The sequence below is a fragment of the Apteryx mantelli genome, chromosome 7 (genome assembly GCF_036417845.1).
Source record: "Apteryx mantelli isolate bAptMan1 chromosome 7, bAptMan1.hap1, whole genome shotgun sequence".
NCBI lineage: Eukaryota > Metazoa > Chordata > Aves > Apterygiformes > Apterygidae > Apteryx > Apteryx mantelli.
The window spans coordinates 30181970-30198277 of NC_089984.1; the positions used below are offsets into that span (position 1 = coordinate 30181970).

At 57.1% G+C, this 16308-nt stretch overlaps 2 protein-coding genes across 4 annotated transcripts in view; one reads left to right on the top strand and one right to left on the bottom strand.

The window, feature by feature from the left end:
• The window catches only part of ARL3 (ADP ribosylation factor like GTPase 3), a 30535-nt gene extending 20442 nt beyond the window's left edge, over nt 1-10093 (bottom strand). For 2 of the 3 annotated variants that reach the window (XM_067300186.1, XM_067300187.1), the window contains exons 1-2: nt 9956-10093; nt 455-598 (exon numbers count right to left, since the gene is read on the bottom strand). In XM_067300186.1, coding sequence (XP_067156287.1) covers nt 455-598; nt 9956-9958 — 147 coding nt within the window. In that variant the 5' untranslated portion in view covers nt 9959-10093. The remainder of the gene's footprint in view (nt 1-454; nt 599-9955) is intronic. The other variant, XM_067300188.1, reaches the window with a different exon arrangement.
• A 66-nt stretch (nt 10094-10159) lies between these two features.
• SFXN2 (sideroflexin 2) lies at nt 10160-16065 on the top strand. The gene is made up of 12 exons (XM_067300189.1): nt 10160-10293; nt 10923-11086; nt 11190-11360; nt 11757-11855; nt 12091-12166; nt 12366-12451; nt 13122-13182; nt 13288-13354; nt 13943-13992; nt 14298-14347; nt 14462-14509; nt 14925-16065. Exons 2-12 carry the CDS (start codon nt 10935-10937, stop codon nt 15022-15024), a joined length of 960 nt encoding a protein of 319 aa, XP_067156290.1. The 5' UTR covers nt 10160-10293; nt 10923-10934; the 3' UTR covers nt 15025-16065.
• Nucleotides 16066-16308: the final 243 nt, after the last annotated feature.

Sequence of the window (16308 nt, forward strand, 5' to 3'; positions counted from 1 at the left end):
ATCCCGCTCCCCAACGCCGCGGCCCAAAGAAAGGGGGCCGGAAGCATCAGAGGGAGTGCTGGAATACGCAGGACCCTTGGAGCTGGCTGGGTGAAAGATGCAAGGAGACAGGGATGTGCCCGATGCTGCAGCATCCCCCGTACACGTCCCCCTTTCGGCAAGGACAAACAGGAGCAAAGTCTCATCCATGTAACCCCAGCCTGACTCAAAAGCCTCCTGCAGAACTCCACGGTGCACATCCACATTCGCACTACCTGCCAGATCTGGCCTGACGCCCTCCGGCTCCTTCGGAGAGCCTCCCTTTGTGCAGATAACACAAAGACTTAATGGTGCACCAGGCTCCAGTTTTCCCCCCTTTACTGAAATCCTGTGCTGAATCATTAGTGCTTCATATAAATTTATAAGGCAAGCGGGACCGTGAGAACTGCCTTGGGCAGGGAGAGGCCCTCCTCACCTGTGTTGGCGTGATGTGGCTGATGTCCTCAGATGCCAACTGTTTCAGGAGCGTGGTCTTGCCAGCATTATCCAGTCCCAAGAGGAGGATTCTCACCTCCTGGTCTGGGGTGCTTTTCAGTTTACGCAGGATTGACAGTAAACCCTAAATCAGCCAGAGAGATCATAACTGTTACTTCCCGCTCTCTCTCCCCTACCACACCAAGCCTTCTTCCCTCCATAGGGGTTCTGTATGGCGGTTGATGCCAGGACACCCTAAACCCTTTCCTGCAGTCCCTCTTCCCATTTCATCTTCTACTCCCTCCCCCTAATTTTCCTTCACCTCAAGCAGTATCAACCAGGTCTCAGAAAGCACAAATGTCACTCAGTGGGGCACACTACTGGCTGTATCGCTCATGACACAGCTGTTCAGCATTTCCTGTGCCAGGAAGACAGCGCCTAAGGATATCATGTGTGTAGAAACTGCAACCCAAGTCCTTGCAAGCTCTTCATTATCTTTATCAGTGGGAAAACCCCATTAATTTAATCTCCCTCCTAGTTAACTGTAGGTTACTGTGTACCTGACATCAGTCCTTTTCACAGTAACTCCCTGATCATCTCAAACCCCGTTTATCTGTCTAAAACATGCCGGACCCATGGGGCACGTGCAGTTCAGCTTCTCAGGATGTAGCACTTAACTATCTCAGATCACCACACGTCCTCGCTAAGAAAAGCGCAGTGGATTTCAGTCATTAGCCAGGCTCAGCTCTCCGAGCTGACAGTATCACTCAGGATTAGGAAACAGAATATGCAGGTCAGCTCATTTACAACCGTGCACGTTACAGCAGCCTTTGTCAACGCCACCACTCAGAGACCTGCACCTCTCTAAAATGGCTGGAAAATGTTCTGGATCCTAGCACATAACTGAGAAATATAAATCGCCCCACTTTGATCTGAATCTTGCTGCCCGGCCCAGCCCCACAAGCTGAGGACACAGGACCAGGCTGCGAGTCTGTGACAGCCTGGGTGTCCTTGGGCACGTTGCTGCACTGCTCTGCACCCTTCTCCCCCCACTCCGCAGATGTGGTTTCTTAGAGCTTCGGTAGAGCACGTACCACACTGGAGACCCAGCCCGGGTACACAGGTGCTCTTGCAACTAATAACAGCCTGGGCAAATCCAAGGGAGAAATATGCCTACAGCTTTTCGGAGCCCTCAGGATTTCAGTTCAGTCTTTAACAGGCAATTCCCATGACTACGAGTCCTGCAGGGCAATCATAGAGTTTCTCTTCAGCCCACTAAGACCCAGAGCCAGGAACAGAGCTCAGATATCAGCACAAACCTGGGCCCACGGGGGCCCATCTCTCAAGCTTTTTGTTCTCCCATTTGCAAAATGGGGACAATGATTCTTGTCGACCTGCAAGGGTGAATTAGTTAATGTCACAAAGTGCTTTGTTGCTAAAAGCAACTACACACTCTAAATATTCCTACTGGGAGCCAAGGACTATTTGAGCCGTGAAGGTTGCTCCTGATCCCCTCCAGATCATGGCAATCAGAAACCTGTCCTGAAGATAAAGAACTGCAGGACGCAGTACAACTGTCACAGCTGCAACAGGCCTTCAGTTTGCAGCACTGCCCTCCTGCCGGCTCCTGGAGAGCTCCACCTCAGCCATTTGGAAAACTGCTCTTGACTGCTTATGAGAGAGCTCTGCACAAAGGTGGCGTGGAGTTTTTGGAAAGGACACCACACTATGGATCGTGATGCCAAAGCTTTCAATAACACAGTATGAAAATACACAGAGATTCAAATGCAAGTTAGATTTGGTCCACCCCTCTGCTTTGGAAATAATTTATCAGTTATCCATTTAATTACCAGGCACAGCTCAAAATGTGTGCCTGACGTGTGTGAGATGGGGGGGAGAAGAGGAGAAACTTATTAAAAAAGGGTGGAAGGATGTTTGTAGAAAGTTATGATCGCAATTGTGACTGTGCTTTTAAAAAGCACCATCGAAAGCTGAGGTTCAGACACTCACAGCTCATGCAAGGAACCACAACAGAATTGAAATCTTACCCTTACCCTGCTTCTTGGGCTTCTGCCTTTATATTCGCTACACCATAAACAGGCTGGTACAAAAACTGGAAAACCAGGCCCAGCTCAAGATGTTAATCAGGAATGGGCTCTGCGTGGTAGAAGATGCCATGCCCACACAGTGCGGGCACAGCAAATCCCCAAACTGCTTTTAGTCAAAGAGTACAGGCCTGTAACATCTCACGCTGAGCCCTGAGGGCCAGATGCTTACAGCTGGCTCTCGCTGATGGACCCATAGTTAATGAATTTGAAGCACCGGGTTCAGTACAGCCAACTGCTGCAACTCCCTCCCACCCAACGGCTCATTTCCCCAGCCACAGTGCTCATCTCATACCCAGCCCCGATGACAGTTTGTACATCCACAGGTCTGATGGCAGGGAAAAGGAACAGGGACAGAAATACCTCTAATGTTTACCTATTTATATGCATGTCCTAAGTGCCCTTGACATCACCAAAACCCACAAATTTTAACTACATGATTAACAACAAACATTTTCTTTTCACCTGCAGTCAAATTTACAATTGTGTTTAGTTAGCTTGTAAATACATGGATTTAAATTCAGTATGGACAGACCCCACATGAGCAGGAACTCTCTAAAATTCACACAATCTCCAACCTTTCCAGGGAAAGGCTGAGTAATTCCCTATTCTTGTATTCTTATGGGCCTGACCCAACAGCAACAGCAGTCTTTCACAGAAGTACTGCCGACTTCAGAGAGCTCTGAATCAGGCCCTATTATTTTAGTTTATTGCTCACAGTTAAAAAAAGAAGTTGTTGAAATGCTAATCCTATTCACAGTACCACTTGCTAAGAGCAGAGCAGTGCATCCCAGAGCAGATCAGGATTAGGAGCCTTTATATTTCAGAATTCAACTCCAAAATACTGAGCGCAAAGAAACGTATTACAGAGTATTGCTTATCTACCACAGAGCAATTCTCAGGGGTCGGGAAGAGGAACAGTTGTAAATGTTAATAGAGCTTCTCCCATTGTAGACGGATGCTATTTCTGGGCTAGTATGACAGCCTACGAGAAAACGATCAGCATCGTTCCATATTCTGCTCAAGTGACACTGCTGCATGGCTGATCACAGGATTATCTGGGGTAACCAATAGAAGAGAGGATATATTTAGAAATAAAAGTATTCTCTAAGGTATAAAGTAAGCTGATTTAAAAGGTGGAAGACAAGCAAGCCAACAGAGAGAAGTGGACTTTATTTCAGTAGCTGCCAGCATAGGTTATACGGTCTGGACACACAACTTAAATCAAGAATCAAACAGTTTTGGCTACTATAATTGTTGCTATTCTGTAGATATTACTATTTAAAACTTATTACTCAGCATTCTCCCTCCAGTTAGTGAATATTTAAGAATAAGGAAAGCTATGCATAGATATATCATTACGGTTTCTAACATACTTATTTTTTTTATTGGTCTTAGGAGCACAGTAGCCAAGAAGATAGACAGCATTTCCTGACAGCTTAGCAGACTGGAAAAAATAACTCAAATGAGTTTTGTTGTGTGCCACCACCGGGTGGGACAAGCAGCCTTTACTGCACACATGCTGATGGACTAGCACTTCTCTGCTTGCAGACCCAACCCTGAAACCAGCTTGGGCTGATGAGAGTCAGGAAGTGACCTCTTGATGCTGATGGGAGACGCCTAGCAGAGAAGCCACAAAATGGGAAGATTTGGTGCAAAGAGCATGCTTAAAAGCAACAGGAGAGGAGCAGGCCTTTGCAGTGGTACAGCAAACAGGCAGATGTCTAGCCGCAGGGACCTAGGCTGAGGTGGAGGAGAGGGGATGCCCAGGTGAGAAGCCTGTTTGGCAGCCAGGCCAGTGGTACGCACCCATTGGGGTGCCCAGGGCGAGGAGCAGGACAAGTCTCGAGCAGGATGGTGGAGACGTCACCTGGCTGAGGAGCTGCTGAGAAGACTCACGGGAGCGTATCCGGGCAGCACGTCATTTGCACAAAACTAAGCAGACTGCGGCATCTGTAACAGAGGAGGGAACTGCAGATGCTGTTCAGATAATGAACAGCACAGCGTGGTAGCGTGTGTGCAGCCTTTGGAGAAGGGCAGTGATACGGAGCAGCTCAAGGCTGGGGACAGTCAGCCAGCAACCGCTTCTTAGTCACCTCTGAGTTAAGCAAACTGTATGTTTTATATCATACTGGCTTATTTAAAAACATCTTTGTTCTTGGTGGAGAGGGTTTTCTTTATGAGCACCATGAGGAGACAGACTGATGGGGTCAGCAACAAGAAGACTGCCTTTTCCAGACAGTGAGTGGGGACATACAAAAAGAAAAAAAAAAAAAAGATTCCTGACAATTACTAAGAAATCAGAATGGACATTAAAGTCCAAGATGCAACTAAATGGGAAAGAGCACTTATAAACACATTGAGCATGAAAGAAAAGCTAACCGTCTTACTAACATCCTTCAGAAAACAAGGATGTGTGGTTTTATGAAAGTATATCATTGCTAGGTTTAAAATACCCACTGAATTATCAAAGAGCTTTCAGTTATAGCTGTATGCAGTAATCTCATTCTCTCAAAAAAATACACATACATAAAAATACAGTGACATTTATAGTCCTAGCTAACAGTTTTGTGGGTTTATTCAGCTTTAAATCCATGCTGTATATGGGTCTTTTGAACTAGTTGATGCATGTAACTACATCCTGTACCACAGAAGCCGCTGAAAGGAAGATTCACTTTATAGGCCAAAGCAAAAATTGGTTTGGGACAAACAGAGCATTGAGATAATCTGTTTAAATATTGTATCAGATTGGCAATATAAGGCCATAATGGAAAGAACAATTTCCCCTTGTACTGAGGGCTGGATACCCAGGGCATGGATAAAGCAGGGCCTGCAAGCCACTGAAGAGCACAGTGGATTCCTATTAGGAAAGAGAAGTAAATGTATTCTGTTTAACTTTATTAGCCACAAAGCTCAGATAATGAATTTAGAATAAAACCGCCCTCAGTCACTAGCTATTGCTTATCTAGTAGCTGTGGATATTTAGCTAAAATCAAATCAATTCACTGAGATGCAATATAGCCACAAAGCTCAGCATCTCAGCCTGGCACTGCAACCACATTTCCCCCATCCTTACACCCCTGCACGGTCTCCCTCATTTCCGCTTCTTCAACCGCAAGCGGCCTGTCTTCACCCTCAAGGCCCTTCCCAGCCAAGCTCATCTGCCGTGGAGATGACGGCTCCTGTTTCCTAGTGGCTCATGATGCCAGCCTCATCTCTGCCTAGCTCTAGTCTCAAACTAGCCTCTTTGTGCCTTTCCTACAACTGTGGGAGAAGCTTCACACAATATCCATAAAGTCATCCCGTGAATCTCCTGCTCATTCCTTCTCTGCCACACCTACAGTCCTTGATGAGGTTAGGCAGCCAACATGCCGAGTTCGAACCTGTCTTGGCTTCTCCTCACTCATATCACTCAGTTATCGCTCACCTCAAGCAGCCTGTATTTCCACGGAGTGGGGCACATCTCCTTGTTCTGTTTGCAGAGCACCTAGCACAGTGCAGCTCTGGCTCAGGAATTACTTTAAGCAATATGGTAGTTCATCATTTTTAAACAGTGAGTTAAGATACAGCCAGTGCGTGGAGGAAGAGGTGTAAGCGATGGTTTCACAGTCATGCAGGAGGAGCTGAAGTGGGGAAGGACAAGTGGTTTATTTGGGCCTAATATCCAGCCTTCAGCAGCAGATAATATTTGAGGCTACATTCTTAGTCCAGTATACAATTCTAGGCACACGGAGATGGAGGAGGGGAGTCCTTCCTGACAACCGCACTGATTAGCTGGTGCCCTGAAGAATGACGTTTGATTACCTTTATCTTCGGCTGCAGAACTGCAAATGTCACTAATGGTCATAAAATCACCCAGTCTTTTCAAAATACAACCAAAGTAAATTAATCTATTGAGCACAGTTTATTCAATACTTCTTACTCTGGCAAAACTCCCAACAAAATCATTTGCTTGCTGCATGTCTCCACCATATGGTGTCATTCAATGCAGACTTTCTTTTCTACATTGAAATCTAACATATAATGGAGTCAAGTCACCTAAAGAGTTTTTCCAGCTCAAACCTACTGACACAGTTTTCTGTCAAAGAGGTCACACAGCACAGCACTGTTTTTATATACTAACCAATACCAGCATGAATCCTCCATCATAATTAAAATCAAACTCCTCTGGTTTTAGCAGATTTCAAGGAGGTGTTGTGTCCTGTGCAGAGAAGAGTTAATGCCCAACACCAGACAGTGTCGACAGTCTTTGTCTCCCCTCCGGTGGTTTCAGAGCTTCAAAGTCTTGTCCAGTTGTTGGTATACTGCCTTAGCTGCGTGCAGTTTCTCATACTAACCTTGCAGCAACCATTAAAAACAAGCAAACAAAAAAACCTCATGACATGCAACTATACTGGCAAACTGAAGCAACAAGGCATTATTAGAGCTTTTGAAAGTGTTTTTAAATGGAGCCATTTTAAATACAGCCTTATTTCCAAACAATGAAAGACAAAGGGAACAAATTCAGGGTATCAGGTACACCTACATGAGACAACAAATACATGCCATTTTCTCTAGAAACGTGAGCTCAAGACCAGAAGAAAGATGTCTGACTACACATTTAGATATGCTGATATTTCACTCTCCCCACAAAATCTGCCTAATGTCATCTAGACACTCCATGACTCAGTTTCCTCATCTGTAAAATGGGGTCAGGCTTTGACAACCCTATTTTTGACACAACGATGTCATCTTCAATCAATGGTTTCAGAAAAACACAGGTGATCCTTTGGCCCTGATATCTATTAATAACTCACTAGCTAAGATTGTTATTACAGTGACAAGGCACAAGCTCTGCTTCATACAGCATTTCCAGAACTTTTGAAAGCTGAATTCCCTTTCATGCAATTCAGGCTCACTTCACTCTTGCTGTGAGACCACCACACATGCTGCGTAGCAGAGCTACAGACTTCAGCCCTATGCTTCCCTTGTGCTATGCATTTCCATGGCTCATCTTTCCCTCTGTGCTCCACCTATGACCCGCTGCCACCCCTGTCCCACAGCTGTGAGAAATGCTGGTGTGGTTTGCAGAACAAGACACTTCCCTTCTGTACTCACTCGCTTGGATGAACACTGCAATAATTTAAACCTCAGCATTAACCCTCCTATAACTGGAGTCAGAGCAGGCAGGCATGGAAAGGGGTTTAACCGCTTACCAATGCAATCATGACATGCCAGAAACGCGATCATGGTCAGCTACCATGGCTCAGATGACATGCAGTAAATTGTTAAGTCAAGCTGCCTCGATCATTTCTGATTGCCGACCCAGAGCCCAAGGCTGCCATATCTGCTTTGGATATTCACTGGTGTTTCAGAGAGTTTCTACTGCTAAGGACGTATTCGGTTTTAGTGAAAGCTGAGAATCCTGAGAGACAATACAGAGCTCTCCAGCTCTCTGCCCAGCCCAGCCAGTCCATCAGGCACCCCAAAGTGCGATCCACCCTCTCTGAGAGGCTGCAATGCAAAAAACAACTCCCAGAAATGGAAAATAGACACAGAGGCATAAAAACTTGTATCATATAACACAGGCACTGGAAAACACCCAGTCCACTCTCTCTAAACACAGAGCACTCAGATAGCAGCAGCCAGATCCCAGACCACACCAGCTTATTGGGACATCACAAGGCAGAAGAGCAGATTTGGCTAGTAGCAGCTGCAGGCCAAATGTGTCCCACAAAGCACTGCACTGCTGGAGGCAGCTGCCCTCATCTTTACAGCAGATGTCCATCCTGTGATGGCTTCAGCCTCTAGTGTGACATGCTCCATCATCACCCGATCTAAAATAAAGCAGAGCCCACAGACCTTGTCTCAGCCTCTTTCACTGTGGCCCAGCAGGATGAAACAGGTGGGGACACAGCCAGAACTAACCCGGTGAAGATGAGGAGCTGCCTTTGCTGCTTTCATTTATGCCTCCTCCCAGGCTGCCCACTAGCATTAATCAAGCCCGTGTCCAGGGGGCTCTTAGACAAAACACAGCTCCCGTCTTGGGCAGAGACTGTTCAGCTCCTTCCTTCTGCGTGTGCTGTCTGCACACGCTGCATCCTTAGCATGCAGCCCGCCCTCCTACCACAGCGCTCTCTTACCCACCCATCTGCTGACCCTCACTTACCTGACAACCCCATCCTTTCCTACCGATCCTGGCTGGACTCTGCCAGCATCTCACTTGTCCCAACCCTAACTACTCCAACATCTACACCCAAATTGTTTCCAGCATCCCATTCCATGATCCAACTTCACCCCAACCTTGATTCCTCATGACTAGATCCTCTGCAGCACCCAAGACCCCCATTCCTCCCTCCAGTCCAGATGGCTCCCTATCAAACAATTCCTCTCTCCCCCTGAACACTCCTTTCCTCACAGGACCCTCTCTTTCTCTCACCAGTATCAAAACCCCACCCACTCCTTCCCGCAGCGTGCTCTTATCTCTTCTTTCCAGCTCAGACTTTCCCTCACATTCCCACCTCCCAGCAGAAACCCCCAGATCACCCAGCATGCCAACAACATATCCTAGGCAGCCAACACTGACTGGGTTCCCCAAGGGACTCACCAGACTAAGCTGTTCATCCCCTCCAATTCCCAGGCCTCTTCCAGATCCTGAGCACTCTATGTCTCAGTCCTCCCACCCCTGAACAGCCAACCTTTCATCTAGGTTTTCTCTGCCTTGACTGAACACCCACCGCAAGGCTGTTTGTCAATGACTTGCCCCTCCACTAGAGTATGCTACCCCCAGACCTCCTGAGCACCCAGCCCCCCCCCATGCCCTCCTTGCCTTGCCCAGCTAGAGTGTATTCAGTCTGGCCCCCAACCCAACAAGGCTCCCCATAGCATCCTCAAGCCCCCCAGGCCCTGCCGGTACCTCATCCACTCTCTTCTGGATCCCCCATGGCCTCCAGCTCCCTCCAGGACCCCAGTCAGGGTCTCTCCTGGCTCAGTGCCCTCAGTTCACATGGTCCCCAGGCCTACGAGTACCCCTTGGCTGAGTGTCACAGCCCCCATGAGGCACAGCCGGGTGCCTCTTCTCCCTTGACCCCCAGCCCCATCACCCTCCGCCTGGGGGCTCCCGGCCCCTCGGCCCCCCGCTCCCCTTGAGCCCCCACGGCCCGCTGCTGACAGGCCCGCCGCCCCTGCTGGGCGCCCCCGGCTGCAGGCCTGCCAGGCCTCCCGGTCGGATGGCCGTGGCCGTGGCCGTGGCCGCGGCCTCGTCGCTCGCGGCCCGGCGGCCCCCCCCGGCCTGGCCTGGCCTGGCCTGGCCCGGCCCCGCGGCCCCCCCGGCGGGGCCTCCCCAGGCAGCCGGGGCCCTCGCAGCGCCGCCGCCGTCGCCGTCGCGGGCGGCCCCCCGCCGCCCCCGCCCCACTCACCATCCTCTGCGCGGCTCCGGGGTTACCATGGGCAACTGCGTCACGCACACGCCGCCGCTACGCACTACGTCAGCGCTTCCCGCGGTGCGTACGGAACGTGCCGACGGCAGGCGGGAAGGAGAGCGGAGCCCGGCCCACGGCCCCATCTAGCCACACCCCCCAGCTCGGCGCATGCGCGCAAAACCGCCCCACCCCCTCCACAGCGAGCCCCTGCGGGAGACGGGCACGGCGGTCCGGTTCGCTGTGATTGGCTGAGGGCGGCCACGCGTCAGGGCCCGGGGGAAGGTGGTTCCCACGTGGTCTGGGGAAGGCGCGCGAGGGGTCTGGGGGCGCTACAGGTAGGGCCACGTGGGGCCGCGCCGCGGGGGCGGGGCCGCGCCGCGGGGGCGGGGCCAGGCGGTGTCGGGGCGCGGGGCCGGGGGCGTGCGGTGCAGTGCAATGCAATGCAATGCAATGCAATGCAATGCAATGTAGTGTTGTGTTACAGGGGGGCTGTGCTGCTGGGGGGGGTGCAGTGCAGTGTAGTGTTGCAGGGTGCATGTGCTGCCGGGGGGCGTGCGGTGTAGTGCAGTGTAGTGTTACGGGGGACATGCAGTGTAGTCTAGTGCAGTGCAGTGCTACAGGGGGCATTGTGGTGTAGTGCTGCGTTGGGGGGTCGTGCAATGCAGTGCCATGGGAGGGTGCACTGCGGTGCCACAGGAGCTGTGGAGCGAGATGCCCGGCGGGGTGCAGTGCTGGGCGCTCGCAGGGGCCGGCCGGGGGCCGCGTTGCGAAAGGCGGCAGCGCGGGTGCAGCTGCCAGGCCAGGCTGCAAAGTGCCGGCTGCTCCGTTAGATATCAACCCACCAACGGCGCCTGCCCGCTTTAACGCTCCCGCGAGCGCAGCCACGGTGACTGGGAGCCCGCGCCGTTCCCGCGGCGTTTCAGCCGCAGCTCCCTCCCACGCTGCCGCTATCTCCCTTGCCCAGACCCGCAGGAAGATGACGGCCGGCTTCGACATCGACGCCCCGCGCTGGGACCAGGGCACGTTTGCGGGGCGCCTGCGGCATTTCCTCGCCATCACCGACCCGCGGCTGGCGCTGGTGCCCGAGGCCGAGCTGGACCGGGCCAAGGCCCTCGTGGACGGCTGCAGGTGCGGGGCCGGCGCCGGGGCGGGAGCGCGGCGGGAGCCCCGTGCCGCTCCTCCCGCTCGCTGAGGTCCCGCGCCGCCCCGGCGCAACGCCTCGTGCTCGCAGGGCCGGGCTGGTGCCGCCGGGGAGCAGCCGGGAGCAGCTGCGCTACGCCAAGACGCTCTACGACTCGGCCTTCCACCCCGACAGCGGCGAGAGGATGAACCTGCTGGGGCGCATGTCCTTCCAGGTGCCGGGCGGCATGGCCCTCACCGGCTGCATGCTGCAGTTTTACCGGTGAGCCCGGGGCGCCGCTGCCCTTCCCGGGGGATCCCCTCCCCATCCCGCCCCCGTTCGCTGGGCCGGTTTGCCAGCAAGGGGGCATCTCCCGGCGCCGATGGGTCACCCCGTTCCCCGCATCCCGAAGCTCGCTCACGCCCCCCGGGGCTGCCCTGCCTTCCGCCCGCGCCCCACCGCGGCCAGGGCTCCTGGGCTCACGTCCCGGCTCTGCCGCCGACTCGCTGCTCGGCCTCGGGCGGGCGGCTCTCTCCGGCGGTGCCTTGGTTTCCCTTGGGAGACGCCGGGACGGAGGGAGTCGGGGGCGTTTTGTTGGCCGTCCCCTCCACCGCCGTGGGCACGGGCCGCGGGTCCCTGACTCCGCCGGGACGCTCTCCCGGTCCCTTGCCTCCGCAGGACGGTGCCCGCCGTGGTTTTCTGGCAGTGGGTGAACCAGTCCTTCAACGCCATCGTCAACTACACCAACCGCAACGCCGCCTCCCCCATCTCGCTGAGGTGAGCGTGCCCCCGCGGGGCGTCGCGACCTCCCGGCGCCCTGCGAGACCCGCGGACCCCCGGGCGAGCCGCGGTCCGGGCCCCCGCGCGGCGGCTCTTGCCTCTCGCGTCCCTGCACGGCCGTCGCGCCCCGGGGACCTCTCGGGGTACCGCTTCCCCGGGGAGCTGGCGTCGCCGAGCCGCCGCTGGGGTTTTTACCTCCCCTCCCTCCCTCCCTCCGTGAACCGCTGCCTAGGCAAATCGCGGTGGCTTACGTCACCGCCACCGGTACGGCGCTGGCCACCGCCGTGGGACTCAACCTCTACACCAAGGTACGCCGGGACGGGGACGGGGACGGGGCAGGGGGAGACGCCAGGGTGCTGGCGCCCTCCGAGGCGGGCGTCCCCGCGCTCGTCCACCAGCGCCGCGAAACCCCCCTCCCCGAGCTGGGGTTGTCCCTGTCGGGAGCACCGGCGTCGGCACCTGGCCCCATGCTGCCCTCCGGTGCCGACGCCGGCCCCTCTCCCGCAGCGAGCCCCCCCCTTGGTTGCCCGCTGGGTCCCCTTCGCCGCCGTGGCCGCTGCCAACTGCGTCAACATCCCGATGATGAGGCAGCAGTAAGTGTCCGTGCGCGGCCGGGTGCCCCGAGAGGGACGGGGGGTAATTTTGGGGTAAGAATAGCCATTCTTGGGGCTGGTCCGGAAGATCCCTAAGGTCCTGGCAGCTTCAGAGCTCTTCGGCATGCGGCCACGGGGGAGCCCCAGCCTGGTGTCGTGGCGCTGGATGGGCGCTGAAAGCACCCGCAGGGTTTTGGGGACCTTCCTGGCACCTGTCACCCCTGGCTGCCATTCCCGGTGGGATGGAGGGGGGCTGGGGGCTGGGAGCCCTGCTCCGACAGGGGGGGAAGCTCCCGGCTGCTCCCGACACCGAGCAAACCTTGTTGCCTCCCAATCCCCAGCCCGAACGTTTGGGGACTGGCTCCGGGGTCCCCGGCGGGCGTCTGTCCCGCGGGGACGGACGGACGGACTCTGTTCGCAGCCGTGCCCTGAAGATGGCAGCATTGCCCGGGCGAGGGACCGCGGCGCCCCGGGGCAACCGAGCCGGGTCCCCTCCGCCCTGGCCACCTCTCCCTGGGGCGGCCGGGGCTGGTGGCCCAGGGCGGCGTTGGCAGCTGGGGTCCTTTGAGCCCCGGCAGCCCCTCACCCTGCGCCGGCGCTTCGGGGCGCTGGGCAATACGGGGCCGGGGGGAGAGGGGCCGTAGGGCTCACGGCCCTCTGTCCCCTCCAGGGAGATCATCAACGGGATCACGGTGACGGACGGGGACAACAACGAGCTCGGCTGCTCCAGGGTGAGTCCCCGCGGGATTGCAAGCTCCCGCGCCGCCCGCCTGCCGGGGCGAGGGGCTGGGGCGGGCACGGCACGGCACGGGCTCACCGGCTGCTCTCGCCTTCAGAGGGCCGCGGTGAAGGGCATCGCGCAGGTCGTCATCTCCAGGATCACCATGGCGGCGCCGGGCATGAGTGAGTGCAGCCAGCCCCGGGCACGTCTGTCCTCTCCCCTGCCTTGGGGGGAGAAGTGGGACCCTCCAGCTTGCCCTCCTCTGCCTCAGTTTCCCCTCTGCGCGGGAGAGGGGAGGTGGCCACCGCACCGCTGGGGTCGTTCGGGCTCCTCTCACCGGTGGAGCTGGCCACAGTGATCTCGCCACCCTGCCGTTTCCACCAGAGCCCCTGGCCTCGGCCCTCCCTGCCCCATCCCGCAGCCGTGGGGCACGTGGGGCGTTGCGTGGCGGTGGGGCCCCACGAGGCCGCGTCTTGCTCTCTCTGGCCCTGGATCCTCATCCCGCGGTCCAGCATCCCTTCGCCCTTCGCGGGGCCCTCGGCGTGCCGCAGGGGAGCAAGCCAGGAGGGACGGGAGCACGGCCCGGCACGCGGCAGGGACCGCGTGGCCCCTGGTGATGGATGGGTGGGAAGGCCCGTGCCGGATCCCCGCGGCGAGCCGTCGCCCGGAGACCCCCGGCACAAGCAGCCGCTGCCACGGCCCCCGGGCACCGCGGGCAGGGGCAGGCAGGTCCTGCTGGGGTGGCCCTGACCTCTTCCCTCCGTGCCTAGTTATCCTGCCAATCATCATGGAGCGGCTGGAGAAATTCCCCTTCATGAAGGTGAGTTCCTGCTCCAGCCGCGGTTTTCCAGCCGGCCCCGCTCCCCCAGCCCCTTGGCAGCCAGGATGCCGAGGATGAAGCAGGAGGGTTTGCTGAGCCCGGGGCCCTCCCGGCTCCATCCGCCTCCCATTGGGTTCGCGTTGCCCCGAAGGACTCGTAGGTGACGGACGAGGGGAGGCCGCGGGAACCCTGGAGGCGTTGGGTGTTCGGCTCTGCCGCAGGAGCGTCGCCCTCCCTGTCCGCCCCTGCGAGCCGCACGGCCGCGGCCGCTGGCTCAGCGCTCGCTCCCTGCTCTTCCCTTGCAGAGGATCCGGGTTCTCCACGGGCCGTTGCAAGTGCTGCTGTGTGGGGGCTTGTGAGTATTTCGCTGCTCGACGTCCTGCCGGTCCCCGGAGCGAGGCTCTGGCTCCGAGAAAAGAGACCTCTTTCCCGGCAGGGGATTTGAAAGCTGCTCTTCTCTGTCCCGCAGCCTCCTGTTCATGGTGCCGGCAGCCTGCGCCCTCTTCCCGCAGAGATGGTACCCGTCCCGCTGCTTCCCCCTCCTACGCGGAAAGTCGGGAGCCTTCCTCCTCCCCTAGCCCGTCCTGGGAGAGACGTGGTGGGCAGCCGCCCTTCAGCCCGAGGCGCTGCCTGCCGTCCCACCAGGGCAGCAGGAGGGCGCGCGTCCCCCCGCTCTGCACGCGCTGCGCTGGGAGCAACGGGACCCCCAGCGCCGTGGGCAGGGCTCTTCCCCCGGCACTGGCACCGGGGTACGGCAGGGCCGGCCGGTGGGTCTTTGAAGCGAGCCCGCAAGATGCCCGGGGACCGCGGGGGGACCTCGAACGGCCACGGGGAGGGAGGGAGGGCGGCCCAGCCGGCATGGGGGCCTGCGGTCGGGGGAGAGGAGCGCGGGCTGGAGTGGGGGGTCTCAGCGCCTGCCCCTCTCCCCACAGCTCCCTCGCGCTGGCTGACCTCGAGCCGGAGCTGCGCGCCAGCATCGTGGCCAAGCACGGGGACAAAGTGCCGTACGTCTGTTTTAACAAGGGACTGTGAACGGAGGCTACCCCGGGAGCCATCGCGCCCCTCCGGCCCCCGCCAGCCCTGCGTGCCCCGCGCAGGGCACAGCGGCCGGTCCGGCCGGATCCCCCCCACGGCCAGGCCGGGGGGATCGGGTCGGGACCAGCCTCGGGGTCAGCGCCGTCTCTGCTCCCTGCCCCGGAGAGACCCTGTCTGCTTTTGGGCAGGGAAGGTAGCGCAGGGCGCTGCGCCTGGCTCCGACTGACCCCCCTCTCCTTGCGGGTCTTCTCCATCCTCCGGGGATGTCCAGGAGGGTCTGGAGGAGGCAGGACCGTGGCCCTGCATGGCCAGGTCGCAGCTGGTGCGTTGACTTCTCCCAAGCTTCCCCTGCTGTGATGCTGGTCGTGTCCCTGCCTCCCTGCGTCCCGCTCAGCCCGGCCTTGGCTGCCCTCCCGTGCCTCCCTCCTGGCCCCGCTGCCTTGCGCAGGAGGGGTCTGCCCAGCCTGTTTGAGCCTCGCGCCGTCGCAGGCGCCAGCTCCTCTGCTTCCATGCTTGGAGCGCAGTCCTACCTCCGAAAGCAGGCGTCCCTCCGTCGCCTGCGCCCAGCACCGGGAACCAAACCACAACGCTGCCTCAAGTCACTTCCGTGGCCTTTCTCCAGAAGCTGCCTCCCTTCCTGGCAGGAGGGAAGGGACCTGTCCCCTCTGCCGAGGGAGCACACCAATGTCCTGGGAGCGATGCCTGGACCATTTCTCCCGTGCTGTCACCTTCAGATTTCATTCACTTTGCAATTGCCACAATCAAGGAGAGAAATACCCAGCTGTTTTTAAGCTCTCTTTTTTGTAATCTACCCTTTCCTCCGAGCACCAGAGCCAGGCATCACCCCTGCTGTCCTGCGTCTCACTGTCCCCAGGGTGGCAGCAGGGACCTGCAGCCTTGGGGGAACATGGCCTCTAGGCCCCCTTGCAAGGAGGGCAGGAGACACCGGGGGGGGGGGGGCACGAAGCAGTCGGGGTGTTAACTCAGGCTCTGAATGGGCAGCTCTGCAGACGCTGGAGGGGAGGGATGAAAAATAAAACGCAGTGGTTTTTTAAATCAGTTGCCAGCTCTGCCTTTGGCTGGTCTTAGGGGTCCGGTCCTTAGCCAGGGCTGGCAGATGGGTCTCCTGGCTCCCTGGGAAGGGGAGCCCAGGGATAGGTGTGGACACTGTGCTTGACCAGGCACTGGGGGGAGAGGCAGCCCGGGGGCCAGGAGAGAGGAGGAAGAGCCATGCAGCTCTGCAAGGGCTGGCATCAGCCCTGAAACCCTCGGGCATCCCGT